General features: G+C 41.1%; 2 protein-coding genes across 5 annotated transcripts in view; one reads left to right on the top strand and one right to left on the bottom strand.

Annotated features, from left to right (window-relative positions):
• The window catches only part of LOC126556046 (digestive cysteine proteinase 1), a 283,799-nt gene that overhangs the window by 187,045 nt on the left and 70,958 nt on the right, over positions 1 to 25,796 (bottom strand). The window contains exon 5 of one of the 4 annotated variants that reach the window (XM_050211216.1): positions 45 to 60. The exons of the other annotated variants lie outside the window; for them this stretch is intronic. The gene's annotated coding sequence lies outside the window, so the exon portion shown is untranslated. Of the gene's footprint in view, positions 1 to 44; positions 61 to 25,796 lie in introns of those variants that run through there. 4 annotated transcript variants of the gene reach the window in all.
• On the top strand, positions 17,391 to 23,479 carry LOC126556051 (synaptotagmin-12). The gene is made up of 6 exons (XM_050211226.1): positions 17,391 to 17,846; positions 17,978 to 18,061; positions 18,502 to 18,895; positions 18,986 to 19,176; positions 22,857 to 23,093; positions 23,178 to 23,479. The coding sequence occupies exons 1-6, from the start codon at positions 17,409 to 17,411 to the stop codon at positions 23,460 to 23,462; spliced, it is 1,629 nt and encodes a 542-aa protein (XP_050067183.1). The 5' UTR covers positions 17,391 to 17,408; the 3' UTR covers positions 23,463 to 23,479.

Genomic DNA, 25,796 nt, shown 5'->3' on the forward strand with positions numbered 1-25,796 from the left:
TCTCGACTCGACACACGGAAGCTTGCCAACTCGTTTCGTTGAAAATGCTCCCGCACCGGACTTAAAGTACTTGCGGAGGGCTTCGCTTTCGTGTGGCACTCTTTCGATTGGTTTTGCTAGGGCCCGCTGCTTGCGGTTGTGCTTTGGACAGCTGTTCCGGTGCTGCTGGTGCTGTTGCCAGCCAAACTGGTGCGCTGCAACCAGTCAACATATTGTAGCGCAATGGATCGTTACTAATGCAGGCTGAAGGGTTCACCTGTAATATTATCGTTTACCACAGCTAGCGGGCGTCTTCCGGTGCTTTGGCTAGCTGGAATGGGGAGATGTTTCCGTTCGCTAGGTGTGTCCGTGTGCAAGTGTTGTACGTGTTGCTAAGGGGTTTATGGATACTTAGAAAAGAAGTTAGTTAGTTGCGTGTTTAAATACAAACCGATAGGGTGAAAGACGTACGTTTAATCAGAAACATATAGCAGATGGGTGGCAGAATGATAAATTGAATTGACATAAGTAAATCTCCATAAATGAACCAAGCATTTCCAAGATTTGATTATTTAATTTCGATCCTTTCCTACCTCGAAATGCTATCAAGTGGTACCGAAGAGATAAAAGCTTTCTTTATTGGATGCCACTTAAGGAAGAATTTTGGTTTTTCATCGATGTTTACTGCAATCTGATTCCTGATCACAGCAAATAAAATAAAACCATGCCAATCGAAGTCTTTCCAAAACAAACCACACAGAATAGCGTGGAATGGTTGGTGTGTGGAGTAAAACAAGGACACAAGGGCTGTTGTCCTTTGGCTTCGATCTTATAAGACGGGAGTGGAGTTAAATATTGAAAAACACATCAGGGAGGAAGGTTTGGGCGTCGAAAAAGACCGGAACATAAAAGCATGAGTGACATTTTCTTTATTTATTTTGTATCGTGATAAATTTATGGTTTCAAGCAAAAAAGGAGGAACGGTTCGCGGATCGGAATAGGTTTTTAACACCTTTCGAATGTTTTCTAAGGATTTCTCGTCGACCAATTTTCAACTACCACTAACTTTTAAACTTAAACAAAAACGGGTAAACCACTGCCCCTAACCTGCCCCATAAAGACCATAAATCTGTGCAGTAATCTCTCAAAAGTAGACAAACACAAGCACACTAGCAATGTGTCAGAACTGATTGACGTGAGTAAATTATGCTTTCCCATGTAAGCGATATGGCCCAAAACCCGAACCATCCCTCCTAAACTAGCGCCAACCATGACATTTGACTGAATTATGGAGTCGAACACCATCGAGAGCGATTATTTAATGGCCTTAACGGCACTCGCGGCTTAGGACACGCAGCGGGCAAGCGGATAGATTATCGAGCGTGGTACAATTTACCACCGTAACGAAAAAAAAAAGAACCGATAAACCAATTTTATGATGCTGTCGAGAGAGGTTTCGTTGTGCTTTATTTTCGTGAAAATTTATAACCCTCACAGGGCCCTCTCGGGAAGATATGCAGACAGCCAGCTGGTCGCTTTACAACAAGTCTTGAACTTTGTGAAGTAAAATCGGAAAAAAGCCACCTATAATGTCAGTCCCAGAAGACTGACTGAATGAAGGGTTGATACCGTCGTGGACGTACCTTCCCGGTTCGAAGTGTTTTGCTGGAAGCGTGGAAGTTTCATAAACTAATCAACAAGTCAATCGGGGTCTCTTGCTTGCGTCGCTAACAATGCAAAATGCAAAGTAGACGGATTAGATGTCATGGTCGTGATCCGGCAAACCAATAGTCGATCAATTCAGGATGTGAAAGTAGGGTATGCGCCGAGAAGTAGAGTCGTATTGACGCCAAAAATTATTCACCTGTTACCGGCAGCGAAGCACAATTTTTACAACTCTTTACCGGTTTACTTGGGAGAATTTCGGAGCTCTTAGCTTCTGATGACACTTGACATCCATTAAAATCAGGCCGTTGTTATCGAAACTTGGTGCACAGTGAGACGACTTTATTTGACTGCCGAAGTTAACGACCTAGAAGTGAGAGAAAAAAAAAAGAACGACATCAACCAAACATAAGGTCTAATCAACGCATTTTCCTAGATAAGAGATAAGCGAGCACGATTTGGCTGAGGGAAACAGATAATTATGCACACAGCTGAAGAATTTATGTTGCAAAGATAAAATGAAACTCTCACTCCCTCCCTCTCGGGCACACTGTCTGTCGAGTGGTAATAGGCATTACCTCCCAAAAATAGGAAAATTTTGTCCTTTTTGTTTTGTAACACCATCACCGCCGCTGCCATAACACTTGTACCGTAGCGCCATAATCACGTCTCGATTTGCACGTCTAAATTCTGGGCGTAATTTCAGGCTAGCTGGCAACATCGTTACGGGTGATGCTTACGCATGAATGAGTTTGCCAACTTACAAAACTTCCACTTTGCCGAAGCAACGGACGGTGGCTGCTGCTTTACCCAAACGACGCAAACGACGATGAAAATGATTGGAATTGATGATAGTAATTTTGCGTCCGCTTCTCGGTTCGCTCCTTTCAGAGAAGTCTCATCAAAAAGTGTGCGCGTGTGTAAAGGAATGTGTGCATGTTTGGGTGTGTGTGTGTGTTTGTATGATTGTGTACGATATCAACGCAAAACTTTGATTACAGTCATTATCATCAAGCGCGGCGTTGTACCACTTGATCAGTAAGATTCATCGACTAGGCTTTATGATCATTGGCTGCTAGAGTTATGTTATGTGAAAGATGTTCTTTTGCCGCGTAAAATTGTGACTTAAAATTAGTTTAAAAATGTGTGATGAATAAGAGATAAAAAGATAACTGCGTTGTGTATTGCGGTTTGCATGACTTTAGGCGTTTATTTCCGTATTGCGTTTATGAGGTTTCCAATAAAACGCCTAAATGTATGCAAAATGCAAGTTAAAATTTATTCAACAAAAGGGTTCGTTATGCTTTGTAACAATAAGTAATTGTTATTCGATGTTCCGAACGCACCCGCTCACACAAACACGATATGAATCCGAAATGAGCTTCGTGTGACATGCGGTCAATTTATCGTTCTATTGACCAATTCCCAAGTTGTCCACCTCTCGGCCATATGGGATCGTTCCCATGGTTTACTTGGTACAATTATGTGTTATGAGCCATGATACATTATTAGTAGTCCAGTCCACGGGAAGTGCCCGGGTAATGGGGTGCATAAAAAAGGGGAGGAAACGGGACCTTTGTTTAGAATCGATGCGCATACTAATGGTCAACAGGTGCATGCGTGCGAAACTACCATAATACGGCCAACCATATTTATAAACTGCTAAAATTCAATCTGTTTTTTAACCGTGTATCACAATCGAAGACAGCAAACCATGTCACACCATCGGACATTGATAATAATTGATTGATTTTACGGCTTCCACAGATTCACCGTAAACAACCACGCGTTTCATCTCATTTAAACAAATTTTTTGTTTCGACCGATCCTGGTTCCGGGCGCCATTTTCGGTACCAGGCCAACAACAACATTAAAAGCTTTTCCGCATTGATGCGTTGCAGGTCCGTTAGGCGGTGGGAGGCTGATTGAGTGGGGCATGAACACGGTTTGCCAGCGTGGACACAGGAACAGGAACAGGAAGGGAATCATAAAATCCTTAAGTGTTTTGTTGACATTCCGCCTGTTGTCGATGGCGGATGCCAAGGAAGCGAAACACGCCCGCGTGTGGAAATAATATTAACGAGAGTAAAAATAATAAAAACGTGTTAAAAAAAAACACAGTATGAATCTAGCTGCACAGTAACGCACGTAAAATAATGTTTAATGTCGGGAAAATAATGGTCCTACCAACGCTGGGAAGGACGACCCGATTGGTAGGGGTTGTTATGTTGGATGCTTCGGATATTTTCCTTGTTTTTATTTTGGACGAAGGATGTCTCAGGAACGCACAATATTGATGGTGGAACATTTTTTGCTCTCTTTTATGTTTTGATTTTGCATGAAAAATAAAACAATCAGTGATGTGCATAGTGATGTGCTGTGATCGCGCTAGCTGCGTAGTACGGTAAATATTTACTTGTTTAAAAAAACACACTTGTTGACTATTAGATGCTCCAAGCGATTAGATTGCTGTTCAAAATGACTTTTCAAATAAAATAAGAATATGCTGGGCGGCCCGGTTGTGTAGGCAACAGCGGCTTCGGTCTTCAAACGGCAGGATCGAGATTCAAATCCCATCCGGACCGTCCCCCCGTAGTGAGGAACAAATAACGTAATATTGCGTTGATTTTAAAACTAATTTATCCATTTTACCACCCCCTTCTTTTGACATTCACAGTAATGCCAACAGATTTTACATTTTTACAACACAATGATACGGCTTTGTATCGTAAAGATAAAACTTTAACATCACTCAGTAGAATTTTTAAAATGATTTGACGATTATTGCAAGCTTCTTTGAGAACTTTACCATCATGTAGTGAAACATTGCATTCAGCTAGCGGAAATTTAAAACTCAACTGTGGCAACAATTTGTAAGCAACTTGTGGATTTTCTGCTGGCGCTGGCGATGGAGAGAGTCCTAGGTGATGGTGCGTAAGCCGAACAATGCCGAAGTTGATACGTTGGGTCCTGTAACACAGTGACAGGACCGAGTAACGGCGTTATGCTTAGCGCTCAGGGTGTATAGACCCGCACACAACACCATTCAATAATTTATTGTCATCAGTACGCCGAATTATTCACATTTAAACGGGCTTAACGCAAACATTAGTTCAAAAAGTTGTTTTAATCACTGCTTGTTTTAACCAGCACTTTTTGCAAAATTTCACAGTCGTGTTGCAAATTTCTCCTGAATGAATGCAAAGTTTCCGTCATCATGCATCGGCTGATTGTTAAGATTTGGGATCAGGAAGAACTACCGGACGAATGGAAACTGAGTGTCATACACCCGCTGTACAGGGTGGGCAGCTTCCGGCGAACTTCCGGGCCATTACAGTCCTGAATGCTGCCTATAAGATCCTGTCCCGAATACTCTTCTGCAGACTGGAGCCCCTTGCTTCAGATTTCGTCGGAAAATACCAAGCGGGGTTTGTTGGAGGCAAATTGACAACCGACCAAATCTTCACTCTACGGCAGATCCTCCGATACCATAGATCGACCCGAACTATGGCACACCAAGCAGCAGTACGGATTCCCTGGGAAGCTGGTAAGGCTGCTAAAAGCCACTATGGACGAGTAGTGCAAGGTGAGAGTTTCGAGCATGCTATCTGAATCGTTCGAATTTCAACGGGATCTGAGGCAAGTAAACGGGCTCTCCTGTTTGTTGTTCAACATCGCTCTGGAGGGTGTCATGCGAAGCGCGGGCTTCGACAGCCGGGACACGATTTTCATCCGATCTCTCCAATTCCTTGGCTTCGCTGTGGCAGAGGAGTTCTGCTACCGTGGTACGGTCGTAACTTCGGACAACAACGTAAGCAGCGAAATCCGAAGGCGCATTGTTCAGGGGAATCGTGCCTACTACGGACTCCACAAACTTCTGCGATCCAGAAGACTCCAACAACACACGAAATGTACGATTTACCGCACCTTACGTCCGGTAGTCCTCCACGGGTACGAGTCTTGGACTATGCTGACGGAGGACGCCAATGCACTCGCCATTTTCGAACGGCGGCTGCTAAGGACTATCTTTGGCGGTGTGTGCGAGCAGAACGTGTGGCGAAGGAGAATGAACCACGAGTTAGCTGAGCTCTTTGGCGGTGCTGATATCCTGACGGACGATATCAAAGCCGGAAGGATACGTTGGCTGGGGGAGTGATGACCACCAAGAAGATGCTCGTCAGCAACCCGTTCGGCACGAGGCGTAGAGGAGCACAGCGAGCTCGTTGGCTGGAGTCTAATCTGTCGGAGATCGGATGCAGCCGTGGATGGAGGACTGCAGCCCTAGACCTAGTTTCCTGGAAACTGATTGGAGAACTGGCCATTTCTACACGACGAGCTCAATCCTGAGCAGGCCAAGAAGAAGAAGAATGAAAAATTCCATTAGTTGATTGCAATATTCCACTATCCATTTGAAATATTATTCTAAGCAATCCTAAAATTCCACTATGTTGATCGAAACCCTATAAAGTAACTCTACCTGGGATACGATATTGCATGCAGCAGCCAACCTTTAAATGATGTCTGCACTCTCTCGATACACGAGCAGTACTTCAGCAATGACCAGTGAGCAGAAAAATGCCAGTGTTTCATTATTCTAAGCGTTCTAATCGCTGATAACAAACGACCAGTTCAACAACGAGGTCCTTGACAACAGAGATTCGATTAACAGATTGCATGTGGAGGAGGTCGATGTCATGTGGTAAATAATAGGAGAGTGAAACAAACGCAAGTCCTAGATTTAATGGGTTGCTTTTAGCATTTAGCATTTCATCAATTTCATAAATTCATTAAATTTCATATACTTACTTGCTTAAAAGACACTACAACTTCATAGAAGTCTTGTCCTGTTGCAGAAGTCCTTTGCGCCTAGTGAAGCTGTTCACCGTTCTGTTCGAAGGTATCAATGCCATCACTATATCTGAACTTAAACTTTACACTCAAACTCTATCCATAGACTGAGTCTAATTTGAAGCACAATAAAGAGAATGCCGTACATTTCCTAGAGCAGCTTCACCATCGTCCTTCCATACATCCTAACGAACATCTTCCTATCCTACTGCGGCATAAAGGATTTTGTTAGTTTTGGACAGCTGGATAGTCAGACAGGAAAAGGTTCGATATCCGTAACTACCTTGTGAAGATCAGCAGCACCGCTTCTGCCTCAGTCACCGGATCACCCCAAGTATTTGAGCACTCGGACTGTAAATGTGTTATGTTTGTTTGTGGTGAAAGGTATTTTGAGTGCATAAATTCGCTAAGAATGTCCTGTTGACAGCTAGAGTTCTTATGCGTGTCTTATTATCAAAAGTGGTGAGTTTTGTTTTGATACTGGTGCCACCTTCATTTTAATTCTTGTCAAACTAATCTTTTGTTCCATTTACTCAATATTTTGGTAAGCTTCTGATGTCTTTGTTATAAAACGTAAATGATGCTAGACTTTTAAACGATTTCGAAAGTTTTAATCTATTCTGTCCATTAGTTATTTGCCCAATTATTCACGGATTCTTTAACTGCTCTGTATTTCGGAAAGAGAAGAAGAAAGCCCATTAAATTCCTACTTTTGAAATATTTTATATAATGAGAAACTCTCCCTAGCTCCAGATCAGTTATTTGATTTGAAAAAATGGAGGTAAAGTAATCGTTTATACTTCCGAAAAGCTTGGATTGTTAGAAGCATCATCTTGACCATACTTGACTAGACTGATTAGGACGTCCACCTCAGAGAATACAAATTATCCGTATTACACACGCTCAGTCATTCTGTTGCCTGATACAGATTCTATTATCTTCCTGTTCATTGAACTTGTATCTCTGTTCAGAAACACAGATACGAATATAAAATCATCTCAACTACCCAACAGTAACTACTAGCTACTGCAAATTAAAAGCTGAATTATCCACGATATGAAAGCAGCGTATGTAACTACCACTCATTCGGGTCAATTACTGGAGGCTGACGCTTAAATCTTCCCACTGCCAAAGAAATAGAATTAGCGAATAAATGGACAACCAGCAAAAGGGGTGTGAAAAGGGATTTCGTTTAGACCGCTAGTTGGTAATACGTTTTCGCTTCCTCTACCACTCCAGTGGTGATTGAACCAGGACAAAATCATCCGCTCGTAAAGCAATTTTCCAGTTCATTAACATGATCGCTCACTGGCACTGGTGTACTGGTGGGTGCGTGCGTGTGGCTACGTAAGGCTTACCAGGGTTTATTTTCCTGTTCTCTTCCTTTCGTGTCATTTCTAATGACCGTATGAGCTGTGTACTTTCGAAAGGAAGGCATCTTTCAGTGGATTGACCTTTCCTGCGAAGAAGCATCTTGATGAAACTCATTGAGGCCAAGCTGTGTCCTATGGGTGATGGGCACCAGCGCATTGAATGACATGCTTGTTCATTAAGAAAGCGGAGGACACCGCTGCTAATGCACTTTCTCGCTCGGTAAGATCGGCACCATGTAGAGATCTCTTGTGAGACGAGCAAACAACTTGATGGAAGAACATAAATGTGAAAATCATTAACGTTTCATGTCCAGTTCCCTTTTTTATTACTAAAAATTATACTTAGTACCACGTAAAACAACACATGAAAAAATATTGTTAAATTATCTTTAATGTCAACTGCGCCATCAATAAAGTAACTGAGGAGACATAATAAATTATGCCTCTGTGCTATAATACGTTTATTCATAATATACTTCTCAGAACAAAACCATGCAACCAAGGAATCATTTAAAGTGCCCGTTATGAGGGTGACACGACGATGATTCTTTTTGAAAAATGAGCTTATATTCCCTGCGGCAAAACGTTATTACAATCAGCGGTGGAAAAAAAGCTTACTTGCGAGTGAATCGAGCCATAAGCCATTAATCGTTCAACAGCATTAGAAACGCTGACTAATTTCCAGCCTTCCATCCGTCTCAAATCTTGTATGGCTTCATCACTCTCCCGTTTTGACGATGTCGTCGTGCTGTGCGCCACCAGGCGCCTCCATTAGTTGCTTGCCTGAAGTACCATGCGTCTCCACCATACATGCGCCCGAAGCCTGCGCCGCTCGTCTGAACAAATTTGATTAATCCCCGGCGGGAGATGCTTGCGAGAGACACGGGATACGGGATATCGTTTCGCTGTCACCCGCTGAAAGGTCACCTAGCACAGTGTAATTGGCACATTTAGGTATAATTGTCGTTTCCGGTGCAGCCCGCAAGCGAGCGCAACTCATTGGGACGCCTTTCTATTTGTTGGTGTGTGAATGTTTCTTCCTTTGAGCTACAAAACCGTTGAAAAAAAGCTCAAAAAACGTACAGGTACAAGTGTGCTGAAATTCGTTTCGGCAAACGAACAACACTGCTGCCACATCGAACAAGGCAAAAAAGCGTTTGAAATCGATTTTCGATACACGCTTCAATCGACTGGTTGATTGGTCGTTTTGCCAATGAATCAACTGAGAGGAGGTTGAGCTTGAGAGATCGAATGGAGCACCCTTTTTGAAGGTGTGTGCTGTGCGATAAGTGTTTGATAGAGGGAAATCATACGGCGATAACGACTTTCCGATAGCGTCATCGATGGAAGTTTATTTTTGGCTACAAGGCTATCAATTTTTGGGCGGAGAAGACGTGTCTCGCTGTTTCGGGATCAATGAAAATGGTGATAAAGTTAGCAGTAAGCCAAGGGAAGAATCAGAAAAGATTACATCGAATGAGCACTTTTATTAATAGCTTTGAGCGAGCGAGTTTTTTTGCTTCGAAAATAAATGGCCCTAGTGACAAAACTGTAGAAATTTTATAGAATATTTTAATTCAGATTATCAGGCCAGGCCATTCTTTAAAAAAATCGTTTCATTTTAGAAAAAATCGAAGATGTGTAAAGTAATATTTTCCAAAAAGACGGAAAGTTCAGTACTTAGACATCTTCAAAATGGAAACTATAAAACAATTATATTATTAGGACCTTAAAACCTTACGAAAATACCAAATTTACATTGTTGTCTTCTTGCGAAGGCTGGTTTTTATATCACTTTAGCCTGCTTACCATTGGATATTGGAATTTGTACAAACATCATTTTTCCATGTACTATAACTTAGTCTAAAACCTAACTCACAGTCGATCTAGTCTTTTTCAAATGTAAGAGATATACTGGTATAAAAATATCTTACATTATACAAATTGGAAGGATCTATATCAATTGATGATTGTGATTTTTCTTAACACTTTCCTTCGGTACCCTTTTTCGATCCTGGGGTACAGAACGAAACGAAAATTGTTGAACCGACGTGCCTCATTTCAATATTGAAAACAAAACGGTAGGTTCCACAAAAGCAAAGTTTAAACTATGCTATAGCCCAAGGTCTAATGGAATTCCTTCGGATGTTCTGAAGCAATTTTCAAATTCTCTATCCCAGTTACTGGCTCACGTGTCTCAGGCTTCGTCGATGTAGTCTGGAATTTTATTGCTATGTATAAATTTATATGTATTAGAAGAAAAACAATCCTCGACTAGCAATAGTGAATGCTTATGACAACACGCTCTTGATTTAAAACATTATAAATAACTATACAAAATATATTATTGACAATACGGAATCTGGTCGAAGGAGTAAACATTTATCACCTTTATTAAAATTTGGTTTGGAATGTTACCGTTGCGTATGCGATTGTATAGCATTATGTTAGTATTTGACACTAACACTAACACTAACATATAAAAAAATCTACATGATAAACCACCTAAAGTGGGATATTTGGTTAGGTAAAGGGGTTGGTTGTTGGATGTGGTTAGGGAATTTTTGTGATTTATTTTCACCTAATCTTCCCAGTATCCAAAGATTTACTCAAGCCACTTTGTATTCCATAGATTATTCTTCTTCCTGGTTTAACGACCTTCCAGGTCATGCCGGCCATCGAATGGGTTACTAGACTTGCTGATACCACGTAGTTAGATGGTCAATCATCATTATGGAGGAACGTTCCGGATCGGATTTGACAAGATAGAACAGAGATCTAGTGAAGATCGGCGTCGCCACTACCATTGGGCCACCCCAATTGATAATCCATTGATTATTATGTTATGTTAAATTATGACGTATTTTCAATCCTTCCTCCTGATGGTCTTTTGCTTTTCCATTTCCTTTTATCGTACCTTCTGTCCCTAGCGGTTGTCTGACTAAGTGTGTTAACCGCCCGCGAGTCACGGATCAGACTTGGGAGAATGTATTTACGTCAACCTTTCTCGTCCCAAGTCTTGGGTACAGTCAGCTCTGCTTGTAGGACCTTTGGTCTGATCAGACGTTTAGCCTCTGAGTTAGCGTACCCTTGATCTTTCAAAATCTTGTGTTGTGGTATTATCCGTCCATTGGTGGTATATGCTAGCGTCTTTTGGTGTCCTTCAGATGCCACCTCGATCACACGAGTGCTAAAAAGAATGCAAAACCTTATCATACATGTCGTGTTCAGATACCAACTTGGTCAAACAGATACTCCATTACCCAAACTAGAAACCCTACTCTACTCGTTGTCAGCTTCTAAAGCTCTAGACTATGCTTGGATTTTACTGATGCCACCTTTTCGACTCTACTCCATTCCTCTCAATGTTCCTACCCGATTCATTCTCCTTCGAGTCCCTCTTCTATTTCCAACTCATCGGGCGCGCTATGTTACTGACGACCCTTTACTTCTCCCTTTTAAGTGGTTCAATGATTCTGCTGACCGTTTTGACTACAAACTTCCTCTTTCTACTATTCGTTCACGTCTTCATAGTACGTGCCATTGATTCTTGAGTATTCGTACAGCTGAACTAGTCTTACAAAAGATTAGTTCATAAAATAAGTTTTAAGATATCTTTGTATTGGTTTTGTGGCAAATATATTGAACTCATAAATACAGGGTGTTCGAAATAAATTTGACAATTTCTGAGGGAATAGGAAAGGATTTTTTATCAAATTTATGTTAAATATTTAAAAAAATATTTTTCTACAAAGTTTAGCTTGTCATGTTTGCCGTATTTTATTCGAAGTACCCACCCTCCGCGTCGATGGCCGCCTGCACCCGCTTCCGGAACCGCGCGCAAGCCCGGACAACCATGTCTCTAAGGATGGCCGCAAACACGGCCTTTATTCTGGCCACCAGCTCCGCTTTGGTATTGAAGGACGCCCTGTTGGTGTCCCGCTCAACTGTGCCCCACACAAAGTAATCCATAGGATTAAGGTCAGGGGAGCTGGGTGGCCAAACGTTGGTGCTGGTGTATCGGTCGAAATTGGCAGTGAGCCGGCCGCCCAATGGCCACCGTCTCAATACACGGCTTCACCACGGTGGCCAGCAGGTCAATGTACCCGGCAGCATTTAGCCGCAGGCCCTGGGGGAAGATGTGAGGCGGCATCACGTCTCCCTCCGACGAGACGCATCCGAACACCATCACCGTCTGAGGAAACTTCGTCTGCGGCACAAGGGGCACATCAGCAGCACAGTAAGTGAGCCAGCGGTTGTTCTGCACGTTGTGCTTCTGGTCTTGACAAAAGTTCTTCTTGTCAGAGAAGAACCACAACGTGCCTGGCTGCGCCGGGTGCTTCAGCCAGCTCAGCAAGCGCTTTGCGTTGGCAAGCCGCTTTTCGCGCGTTTTTGCTGTTATGAGCTGTCCCCTACGTCGCTTGTACGACGCGTACCGCAGGTCCTCATTTAACGCCACCTTGATGGTGCTCGGGGCCAAACCAACGTCTCGCGCCAGGGCCCGGATGCCGACGCCAGGATCGGTCGTCGCCCGCTGCTGCAATCCGGCCAGGAACGCGTCGGTCCGCACACAATCCGACCGCCTGCTATGCTGTTTGCGAACAATAACACTATCCACGTCTTCACCACATTCCTCGAGCTGTACGCGTATTGTTTTTACGGTGTTCAGCGAACACATCGCCGCCTTCCGAATTTCGGAATTCGTATGGCCGGCACGAACCATCATAACACACGTTACGCGCTTGTACAATTCGGACGGTTTCCACATATTTACGGAGCTAGACATTTTTTACACTTGTTCACACAACTTTTAGCAATCGAATGACATATCAATCATTTCGATACGTCACAACCGTGAGATATAAACCCAAAGGCCAGGTGTCAAATTTAGCCCGCACACCCTGTAATAGTAAATAATAAATAATTATTAATGCAGTGCGTTTATACTGGCTTCTATTTTTATAATCGCTCATTCGAGTTTATCCGACGGCGCTTCCTTCCAAGCCTATTTTTGGCATATGGTTCATTTAAACGCACTGCTACCAAACATAATATGAGCTTTGAGCGTATTTAACCAAGTGCTCTGAAGTCACCAGACTAAAGATGCAAACAATTGACCTTATCTCTTTGATCAGTTACAGGATAACCGTTAAAGCTCAAACTACTGATAGTAAAGGCTTGACCATTTGTGAGCTATTTGTTAAAATTAAGTATGACAATAGCAAAAACATTGTTTATATTCAGGCTTTTAAAAATTAAAATAAGTCCTGATGGACCCAACAAATAGAAAGTTGTGTATTTCAAATTTGAAGCGGAAATATAATCCATTTTACAGTCTAATTGACACTTCTCATCAATAATAAGTTTTATGCCAAAACAAAGGTTTAAAGCCTAGCGCATTATCCCAGTGGGTTCACACTTTATCATTGCAGCGCATAAACACAATCGATGTAATCAATTATTTAACCAGCTTCACATTTATATGTGCCACTTTTAAGGAGCCAACCAAAACACATATGATGAAACTTTTGTACAGACCTTCTCAACCTTTAACCCGTCGGTAGGTGGCTGGCATCTAGGTAAAAGAGGTTTTACCATCACAGTGGTTGAACATTTGCAACTTAATCAAACCAGAACACACCCTGGGGAAGCTGAATCGAATGGGCAAATCCCCGGATTTGTCGGATAGATTATACAATCAATCACTTTAATGCTGTTGTTTGTTTTAGATCGCATCCACCCAATCTGTTTTCAAACCCTAGCGCACCACTTGCTGATATTGTGCTTGTTCCTTGCTTGTTTTTTTCTGTTTGTTTGCAGTGCACGAGATGGGCATCCCAATGAGTGAGCTGATTGAAATTGATCGGCGTCAAATGACACCCTTCCGAGGCTTTAACATCCTTTTCGTTGTTTGAAAATAAAATGTTCCGCAGGAACTTTCTCTTTTCTTTTTATTGGTAACACCATTATCGATCAGTTTAGGAAGTAAGTAAGGAAAAAAAGGTTCGCTTGATTTTTTGGCTTCGCAGCTAATTTGTTTGGAAGTGTTAATGTTGCTATTTTTACCAGGAAAATCTCAAATGGGAAAGAATAGGACCATTGTTAAAATGTTTATTTTACCGAAGAAAACGGTATAACCGAGAAACCCAATTACCGCCGAAAACAACAGTGTTTTGTAGTATCGGTTTTAGAAAGTTCGCTGTGAATTAATGCGATTCATTTAATTAATCAAAAGCATGTGGGCACGATTGTTATCAACAAACGTTTGGATTTGGGTAAAATACAATCAGTACACCTGCTCAGCAGCAATCGATTTAATTTTTCCAGGAAATATTTTTGCTTCGTTTTAATTAAATTGATCCTTTTGCAGAATACATTGTAGACTTTAATGTTTGGCTCAGGCCAGCAAGAACATCCAGTGTCTGTATCCTGATTGCATTTATTGATAAGTTGTGGAAGTTTGCGCACGAGCTAAACTTTCCACAACTTTGTACGATCCTCTCGACTAGACAAACACTTCGCCGGGAAGATAATTTTCCCTTCCAAAGCGTTTAATTGTCTATTGCACTGTAAAATAAGTTCGCGAAGATGGAATTTTTGCGATGAGTTAGAAGTTTGAATTTTGTTTCGTATAAATACACATTTTTTGTGCAGTCAATTACTTCACTCTACGAGCCTTGATACTTCAAGCTTTCAAGGCACAACGCTTTTTTTAAATTAAGTTCATTTAAACCCGCACTGAACGCCCCAGACGAAGGAAACCAATAAATGGCACATCCTATCCCAGAAAGGAAGAAAGCAGTTGGAAGTTGTTTTTTCCACTACCCAAGCATCGATTTTCCATTCCAATTTCCGCGTTCCAACCGGCTCGATTTCCGACTGTCGTGTCTATTCCATCCTGCTGGGACCGCCTTATCCGGCGGATATGATTTCCGTCGACAGCCTGTGAAGTCCAGCTCAGCAAAAGCTGCTCGGTGACGTGGAAAACCGGAGACACGTTTGCTATTGGAAGTGGAAGCCAATTTTTCCAGTGAACCGTCGTCTCCTCTGCTCGGTTCTAGATTTCAGTGAATCGAGCTTACCAATAGATAACGGCGTCGGGCATTTAACGAGCCAAATCCTTTTCGTGCACCGCGCGTTCAATTCAATCTGAATTACAGAAGCTTATCGGATTCGCTTCCTTGGAACAATCGCAACTTACGGCGTAACCTTCTCGGAGGTTAGCCGATAATTAGCTGTAGGGGAAGAAGATTAGAGAGTGCGAGGAAGAGAGCGAGAGAGAGAGAGAGAGAGGACAGCATTCTTCCAATGAGTGTGAAAATCCTTTCACTTGATTTTCACCACAGGTCGGTAATTTAATCACAATTTTATCCATTACTTACAGTAAAACCAAGCGCCTAGGGATACGAATGGTTGTATCTTACCCTTTGGAAAGGAAGCAAATTAGTTTGCGGTAATTAGTGCCGGTATGCGACGGTTTTCGTGGCAAATAGAGTGGTCGAGATGAGTGTTTTTATTTTGTTCGTCATTGAACGAACCCAAATACAAGGGTGACAATAAAAAATGCATCACCTGATTAATGGTTTGCTGGTGATAAGTGGAGCAAACACCTTGTGGTTGCTTAGAATGTGTGCAAGAAAATGGGTGTATGGATTGGTTTTTCGGTGACTAAATAAATTATTATTTGCCTATATGATGATGGTCATGGTTTCACCTTTTGGTTACTGTCGTAACGCATCTAATTGCTAAATAACCTACTTTTCGTGGAGTTGCTGGCAAGAATTGTAATTGATGACCCGAACGCATGAACTATTATAGAAACGAATCTAGGCTATAAGCAAACTCACTCTAGCCCCATTACTACCGCACTGAATGATCTGAGATTAGGAAATTATTTATTCAATAAACATTAATCAACACTGGCGTTACTTCTGCACGTGTGCCATGTATGTTGTATTTTGTTTCTAGATACGCCTGAAAGTATGCAACGTACAGTGTTGGGCAAAACAATAAGATCATCTTGTTTTGTTACCTATGAAGATAGAAAGATTTTTTTCTAGAACAGAATGGAATTAGTTTAATTTTCGGGAAGGAACGGAACGAACCTGGTAGGTTCTATGAACCTTCTTTAAAGGAATATAGAAGATATCACAGTGGCTGTCGCGCAACTGTTGCCAGTCTAGTCTTTTCGTCTACCCAACAATATCGTAGTTCTTCCAAGGATCTTCCTTCATTAGAAAAGATCTGTGTTGAGCGTTGCTTTCGTTGTAGTATGATTTAGTTCATGCAGGAAAAACTATTAGAGCGCGTGGTTTCACATTCTCATAGACAGGAAAATATAGGGCCAAAAAATCTTTTTTTTTTTTATTTTATCTGTACCCAGGTTCAATCGTACCATTCAAGAAACGGAACGAATCAAATGGGTTCAGAACGAAAATCTCAACAATGATGAATAGTAAATGAAAGGCAATAGATTTAAAAGCTGATGGATATTCATTAAAAAACAGCTTGTTCGTGAAATCAATTTAAAGAGAGACAGACACAGTGAAAGACACACATAGTACAACTATGATGCTATTGAACTAAATTTATTGAATTTATTTTCTACTTATTTGCCAGAAGCTAAACTGTATTGCTTTATCTCGCGATTTCAAAGAAATATTCTTGTTGGTCTATGGTCATGAAATATTCATTATTATATTTATTATGAGCCAAGTAAGTTGTTTACTATTTTTCGTCTATATGTCCAGGCCCTTGGCAGGAAGAGATAACTCATGAGTTTTTTTTAATATTAATGTGTTTAATATTCTGTATTTTGTCTTGAATTTTGTAACCTTCTCTCTAGCTATTTTGGTTAATGGGTAACGTTATCTTGTTTTATCGTCAACATTATTTAAAATATTTTGCTATTTTCTTTGAGTCTTTACATCGCTTGAAGAGACTTTGTTTCCAATGGGTATCATTCGTTTGTTTTTTTACCCCTTTTTTTGTTAGGGTCTAAAACACTAATGAAAATGGACTCATTGTTTTGTCCCACACTGTATGAGTAGACATAGGCAGTCTCAGCAGTCTTCAAACTGTGTCAAGTTCAATACAATTTTATAAAGAAAATTGCATACTTTTTGGTGTATTGAGTCTAAGGAAAGTTGATGCTAAAATACAAAACAAATCGCATCCTGAGTACCTGACCTATACAACCAAACTACTTTTTGAAAGTAGCACACCAACATCAAACCTCGAACTTAATTACTTCCAGAGCAGCTGAACTTAATTTGTGGCACACATCGATGTATGAATGTGAACCACTTGGAGCTAGAATGATCGATGGACTAAAGTTTGCTTTTTTGTTTATCGTTGCTCTTTTTACCCTGCGAAATGTACGCCACACTACATTACTTGTCGGTATCTCTTTAATATGTTTTGTGCCTTGTTTTTTTGTCGACCCTCTTTTCCATTAGGGAAGTATTTCACTCATCAGACTCGTGATAGTGTCTGCAGTCCTTTGGGGTATTCGTTTGCGCCCGGTCCAGTCACAGCCAAGGCATGGTGTTCGTAAGCTCAGCCGTGCTCGGTGCAGCAGCCGGTACCGGTCTAGCTCTACTGGTCGCTGTCACGATCGTCATGTACCGGTACTACGTGGTACGACGGAAGGGTAAAGAGTGGGCCGAGTTGGACCGGCTGGAGGAGAAAAAGGCAGCCCGGAAGATTAACCTGCAGGATTGTAACGTGTCGAGCGGTTCGGTACCGGTACAGCCAGCCAGCAGTGTCGTCCATCATTCGATTAGCTCGGAAACGCTAGGCACTGGCCCAGTGGAAGTAACACCCAGTCCACTGCAACCGACACTCGCCGCGGTGGGATCGACGAAAAAATCGTACGGCACGGGTGACACACGCGGTGGACCCGGCTATCGACCGTCGCATGCAGCGGCTTCGTCTGCCTCGCGCAATAACAGCATGGAGAGTGTCCATTCGAGAAGTTCGGTAAGTTTCTGCTCGGCAAACCCAATGGGCACGTACTAATCCTAATCAAGATGGGAAGTACATATGTAAGTGAGCCAAGAAGGATTGATGAAGTTGTATTTGTTTTTTTTAACATGCTTTTTTGTGCACAGAGCTACCGGGAGAGTGTGCCGAAATTTATGACACACGCAAACAGCGACACACGCTCGACTACTTCCGATAATATAATTCTGAGGGTAGGTAATAGTGCATTTCTGTTATTTAATTTTGAAAGATTAAAGCCATATCGGTGTGTTCCTTTTAGTTAAAGTAATATATGGATTGGGGAAAAGTCTAATACATATGTAAAACTTGAAAGGGTTTTTAGAGCTATCTTTTGAACAGAAAATTGCATAATTTTAGGAGTCGTTTGGTTTTATTTTTGTTATTAACGAACAAATAGATATTCTAATATCACAAATTGCATAACTTTAGGGGTTTCTGATGTTATTTTTACGCTAAAAGGTTTCTTTTTTCTCTCATAAATTGCACTTTATTTGGCATAAACACCACTTGATGTTTTTAAATAATTCAAAATAATAAATAAATGCAGTCGCATAATGTACGAATTTAGTAAAAGTATCAAAATCTGTATAAAATTTACTTTAACAAACTATTTCCGCGCATCTTTTCGCAGAAATCTCGCTCGCCTAGCCCGATGCGTACATTCAGCCTGGAGGGACGCTTTCCCATCGGCTCCGGAAGTAATTCGGGCGCCGTGGGACCAGCCGATGGCACGGAACGGGGCAGCAAAGCTAGTCTTACATCGGTCGTCAGCAGCGGTGGTCCACGCGAGTTCAACTCACCCAAGAAGCGTAACAGCACCTTTTCGGGTGTAATGTCACTGGTGGGTGAGGGGAATGCTCCCGACAGTCCTATCGGTTCCATCCGCTCCGACAGCAGCCGTTCGCCCCGGAGACGAGTTCCGGTGATTTTGGCAGCAAACGATATCCACTCGGTTCTGGGACGCTTTCATCTGAGGCTTAAGTACGATGGTAGCAAGGAAGAGCTGTTGGTCCATCTGGTTGAGGGTACGGAACGACACGATATCTGTCTACATTTGCGTAATGATTTAGCGTACATGAAGAAACCTAACTGTTCTCTACCTAATTCTCAAACAGCACAAGATCTAACGCCTGCCGGAGATGCTGGATTTCGAGATCCGTACGTAAAGTTGTTCCTGGAACCGGACGAAGAACAGCGGACCCAACAGACGGCGGTACACCGAACCGAAACGCATCCGTACTTTGACCAGCAACTCTCGTTCCCGCTGAAACCTCGCAATCTAGTCAAGAGCAACTTTGTGCTGCAGGTATGTGGGAAACGGCACGGATCGCTGTAATGTTTGGATGTAATTTAAACTATTCTGGTAGATCTCGTTAGTGCACGAATGCTGACGAGGTTCGCTTTCGGTGCAAAAGTTGTTGCTTGGTGTGTTCCGCATGATAACCGCAAGCAAACAGACCAACAACTACGCTCATCAAATGAATCCTTCTTTGGGAAATTTTGTTAGCCGGTACGTTTGACATTTACAGCACTGGGAGATACAGCTTTCTGCTCACTCCGCCGTATTGTGCTTCCGTTATGCAAATGGTTCATATTTACAACATTTAACCTTCAAGCGAACTTCTTCCCATCAATCAGAATCTTTTTTCAAAATCGGGTTTTTTCAATGTGTCCGTGACATGAACCTTCAAATTTTGTGTGGACTTTCAATAGATGTTAACACCTTAGACGACTTAGTTCACCGTGCGTCCGGGGTCGTCTGTACATGTAGTCCGTCCTATCTATTGAACCTCCGGACGTAAATGTGATTCCTCAGCGCCGGTAAGAAAAATCCCCGATAAAACCCGGTCCATGATCCGTTCTTTTGTGTGTGCACAAGTGTGTTTGTGACGTTTCATTGTACGCTTTGGGAACGAAAAAATCGCACACAGACTGCTCGGTTCGACGGTATTTTATCGGCGAATTTAGTGCAATTTATATTCCACTTTTTTACCGTTGAATGACACAGGAACAGGAATGGTTGAGCGTCGTTTATTTTGTGTGACAAAAAGTTATAAATATCAACATAACATAAATATCAAACACACAGACATACAGTATCACCAGAAAGCATGACGTTTATCTTCAGTTCAATATCAATATTTTCAATCAATCTAAGTAGTTTTAAATATTTTAAAATTAGTAGCAAAGCAAAAAATAGCATTTTGAATAGCTTGCCGTACGAACTAAACCTTACATAGACATTTTATTTATTTATTTTCAAATAATTATGATGGTGCAATGCCATATAAATTGTCAACTGTCAAAATTGTCTGTATACATATTGAAAAAGTTTATTGATTTATTTGAAGTTTGACGGCTTTGTATGACATCAAATATTATTTATGCAAATCTATTAATATGAGTAAACATACGTAATTTTCTTAAATTCAGAAATGATGCTTTATTGTGAACAGCGATGGATTGGGATTTGATTGGAAAGCGTTTGTTAATATTATTTTAGTCTCGTTTAAAACAATCCTTTTCTTTTAAATTATAGATTAATAGCCTTGCATTTAAAAAGTGGATTTGTTTCGGATAGTGAATAAAACCTTAAAACTGATAATTGCTTTTAATAAGTTTCCCATCGGAGGCAGCCATTTAAGGTTACTTTTTTTTAATCTACCCCATCCGGCCAAAACACCGTGTCTTTGCCCTTAAAGTGTTTCTTGATGAACGACGAGAACTCTGGTTGGAATTTTGTACTAAAAATTTCCCCGTCAATGGTCAATCTGGAGCCCTTTACCACCCAGGGTGAGATAGGAAAATGTTTGTATTTAGTCTGAATAAAGTGAGTAAAGGTACTATTGGCGATGTGGCTGCTTTTCCGGATTTCCGGAGAGAGCGTTTGAGTTCCCAGTCTATGGCAGGTGTACGGTGGTATCAGGGACGGATTCCCCGGCGGGTGGATTGGATGATCGGTGGTAACTGGTGATTGGTGAGTTTCTGTAGTTTTGCTTTTGCTCTGGTGAGGATTGCAGGATCCTTTCTCAAGGATCCGAGCTGCAGCTTCCACTAGTCGGTTGGTGATAATTGGCATAGGAAGGAGGCCGCTTTTGCAGAGGAGGGAGTTGATCGGACTGGTGACAAATGCACCAGAGGCATAGCGGATGGCTGTGTGGTAAATAAGTGCTACTCTCTTCTAGAAGGTTGCTCGTTCGCGTGAAACAATGCCGTATAGTAGTTTGGGTAGGAGCCAGGTGTTGATGATGCGGCTTTGGGTTTTACGAGAGGCCCGAGCTTTGCCGGCTCGAAGCATCCGGAACAGGTTCGGCCGACTGTCGAAGGTTACGCCGAGTATGTCGGCACTCCGTGCGTTGGGTATTTGTGTGTTGTTGTATTTGTGCGCGTGTGTTTACAAATGTGGAGGATTTTGGATTTAGTGTGGGATATTTTATAACTCGACATTATCGACCACTGTCGAATCCCTTCAACCCCTGTTTGCAGGAGTTTACGGGATTCGCCAGCGGAACGAGAACACGAGGCCAGGATAGTATCGTCTGCGTAAAGGAATGCTTGGATTTTTGTAGGAATAGAGCAAAACAGGGATTCCATGCTAATGAGGAAAAGGGTGGGAGAGAGAGAATGGCACCTTGTGGGACGCCATTCTGTAATGTGTAGTGATTGGATAATTCGGTTCCTATTAAAACTCTAAATGTCCGGTCCGTGAGGAAGCTTTCAATGAACTTGGTTAGAAGTCCACCAAAACCCCATAGCAGTTCAATCGTTCATGAATAATAGTTAAAAGCACAGTTTTTTTTTAAATTGTAAGTAATATTATTGTGAGAATAACTCATGAAACACGTGTAAAACGAATTATTTTTTGATAAAATAATTTTAGATGCTTTAACAGAGCCTCAAGCTTCCTAATAAATAAACCAATTAACAAATTATTCTTTTAAAATATAAACTACCTTTTCCTCATGATCAGCATCCTCTTGACTGACGATACATTGACGTGCCATTAAACTTTACAATAAAAAGACCATCTTCTAGGCTTAACAACCTGCATGCCCATGCCAGCCACCTAATGGCTTACGAGACCTATGGATAACACATCGTTAGATAGTCAGTTCTCGCTACGGAAAAACTGACTGAGTGGGATTTGATCCCCGAAAAAGAATTACTAACTATTTTATAGTTTTGGCCAATCCTTATCCAATTTAATGAATCAATTTAACAAGCAGATGAGGTCCGGTGTTAGGTGCAGCAATGGCGCCGGTCTCCACATATTAGGAACGCGTAACAAATACCATCGAGATGTTATATGTTTTGGTAAATTTAATGTCATAAATACGATCAATTATTAGTGCATGACGTAAGCATGCTTTTAAAAGATCAAAGCAATTTTGGAACAGTAACTCGTCCTGGCCGTTCTTTTGAATACATTTTGAATTGAATTTCAAAAGAATAATGTTGAGCTGACTAATAGCACAAAGCAATTGACGAGTAGTCAATTCGGAAAGCTTGATTTATTCAAATTAACTGAACAGTCTTCAAAATAATAACGTAGCGAACCATTATACTTTATTCGAAGATCATTTTTCTATCCATTTTACATTGAAGTTTTTTGCACTCAAGCTTACATGATTCCATTTAATAATTTCAAGTAATTTATTTCATTCACATGAATACAAAAATCCATCCTTAGCTTCGTTTCGAACATGTACATTTTCCTTCAATTTCATCCCTTTGCAATGTGATATGTTGTACAGGAAGTGAGCCACAAAAAAGCAAGGAATATGTGGACATGGCTTCTGACTGTTTTATCTAGTTGATAGAATAGTTTTTGCGTTCATTTCTATTCTCCGAAACAGACTAACAACCGGTTACAGAATTTTGCTACAAGCATCCATTCCATTCCCGAAATATACTTTTCCTCATTTCACTGATTGACGTTGTTTATTTTTCGATTCTCGTTTTTTTTTTCGCTACCGAACTTCCCAGCTATTGGATTACGATCGTTTTTCGCACGACGAAGTCATTGGCGAGATTCGCTTCCTGCTGAACACACTCGACCTGTCCGGTTGTGAGCTTTGGGGAGATTTGATCGCAGTACGCAAACCTTCAGAATCGTCCTCGGAATTGCTGATCTCGCTAAGCTATCTGCCCCAAGCGGAGCGGCTCACGGTGGTTGTGATGAAGGCGAAGAACCTCTCCATCTCCCACGAACCCTTCGTGAAGGTATGTATGCTCGACGTGTATTTTAACTTTTGGACACGAATTCTTTGAACGTTTGCCACTACCTTTCCACCCTGTCGTGTGTAGCTGTACCTACTCGTGAACGATAAGCGCACAAAAAAACGTAAAACCAGTGCAATTCGTGCGCTGGACCCAACAAACCCGATCTGGAACGAGGCGTTTACGTTTGAGCTGCCGTCGTCGCAGTTGCAGGACGCCGGTGTCGAGCTGTTTGTAACATCGAACGAAGGCGAAGGGCAGGATCTGGGCTGTGGGGTGGGATTGCGCGAAGGTGGCAGCGGTACGCAACACTGGCAGGATTTGATGCAGAACAATCGTAAACCCATCGCCATGTGGCACGTTCTTCGATAAGCAGCCGGTGGCAAAATGTGAGACGACACATCGTAAAATCGTAAAGGTACCGAACCGGATCCATCTGGGAATTGATGACAGGATGAAAAAGGAAGAGCAACGAAAGGATATAAAACACACGAAGGGAAATAGTGACATAAAACCGTTCCCACCCAATAAAACCAAAGAGAAGGTAAACTAACCGGCCAACAAAAAAAAAAAAACCCAGTTAACAAAGCGGGTTTGTGGAAAAAATGTGTTTTTATATGGGTAGTTTTGTTATAAAAGATTACACATATTTTCTTCACATAGATGTGAACTAAATTTCCCACATCGAGTTATACCCCGAAAAGTATGCAATCTGCGCTACAGAACTATTTTATTGAGACGTTTCAAGGCGATTGAGGCGCTGGAAAGACAGTAAAGCAAATTAATCTTTTCCATTAAGTCGTTACCATCACTACACTGAACTCCACTATTTAAATGCTTATTTGATTCTCTTCATGTGCCCTAGTTGATGGACGCATTACATCTAGATAACAAAAATTGGTTACATTCGCTAGTTATATTATCTGAATCTTTCCAGCCAAAGATAACAGGTTACACTTTAAAAAAAAGTTCACAAAAATAGAAGGAAAGAAAGAGAATCTTGCTTCCCTTAATTTTATCAAAAGAATTTTGCGTTTGAAAAAACGGACGGGAACAGTTGAGTTCTTATTATTTTTTACTCAGTTATCGTACGTCAAAGTAAAGGTTTCAGAAATCAATGCACCACAGGAAAATTGCGTAGGAAAAAAACGGAAATCAACCATACACCGAACTGAATTCCCACCTTTTCGAATTTGGTTTCTGTCACAGAACAAGTTCAATTGAACATTTGCTAAAAAAAAAGGAAAACACCGTTGTAAAATGTAGACTGATGCAAAGTATAACTTTATCGCTAGAGAAGAGATTAGAAGAAGAGAAATCATTTAAACAAATAGAGAAAAAAAACCACATATTTATATCCAGCTCAAGTGTATTATTAACAAACTATATAACTAGAGTGAACAACAAGATAACAAAAAGGGAAGGAAAAACAATGTAAATTAAACCTACTTCAAATTAAAACAAAACTAGCCTCAAGCTCACACTATTGAGGCAGCATCGCTTTGCATACTTGCAGGTGCAGGTACAAAACAAAAACCATAACAAGACCTATCTAACGAAAATGGAGCTTAAACGAGGGCGCAGTATGGGAAGCTTAAAACAAACTAGAGAACGGTAAGTATTTGTGAGCACCATGAGCATATATTTATGTACAACATTTAAAAACAAATAACCAAGAACGAATAAAGGAAAAGGGGGAAAAAATATTGAAAAACTACAAAAAAAAAAACAATACAAAATGTATAAATTAATAAACACGAAAATGAAAACCACAGAAAAAAGAACAAAAACGCTTCAACCACAAAAAGTTATAGATGTTTTATATGCCGTACTGAAACGAGTATGCAAAAGACTTGCAAAACCAAAGAAACTAAAGAACATTTAATGCAACAGTGTAACACATTTTGGCGACTGAGATGGAAGGAAGAAGAGGCAGACAAAACTAAACATGGAAAAACTTAATGTGTCCTATATTATATACTCTACTGTGGTGGCGTATAATTTGTACGTATTCGTATGATTATACAAAACTGGCACTATTTATACGTATATTGGTAACAATTTATATACATTATTTAAAGAAAAACGGTATGATATGATCATCTGAAAAAACAACAAAACGAATTAAAGCTATCCGTATGGATTTCTGTATCAAATATGGAACCGGACGGTCAGCCAATCCGTACATACATTCCCATACCCGAAGCATAGATGGAGCTAAATATTTTTGGTCGATCCGTATGGCACTGTCCTATCTATCTGCACAAGCCAAAGAATTGGATATGCAGTTAGCCTGAACACTGAACGTAGAACGCTTCCAAAGTAAATAGAATGATCAGTATGCAAACCACCTCAAACCCACAAAGCACAAAACATTAAAGCACAAAAAACGACAGACGACCTAAAGGATTTAAAAAATGCTCATAAAGCGTGCTAGTAGTGCAACCCTTAAGGTAAGGTGCTGCTGTAAGTGTAACAAATCAAAAAAAAGGCGGCCGGCAATGGGTCGGTTTGTTTCGTCTCATTCCATCATATCAGTAAAATTCCTAGCAAAAACACAAAACGTTGCGATCATCTAAATGAGAACGGGAGGAGTTTGCCTAACAAGCATCCCTTAATATAATTATTGTTCGACGTCTATTCACTACCTGATTATTCTTAATCCCTAATGGAAAGTGTGAACAAAAATGAACCTCCGTACCACTC

This window comes from Anopheles maculipalpis, chromosome 2RL, assembly GCF_943734695.1.
Source record: "Anopheles maculipalpis chromosome 2RL, idAnoMacuDA_375_x, whole genome shotgun sequence".
NCBI classification, from domain to species: domain Eukaryota; kingdom Metazoa; phylum Arthropoda; class Insecta; order Diptera; family Culicidae; genus Anopheles; species Anopheles maculipalpis.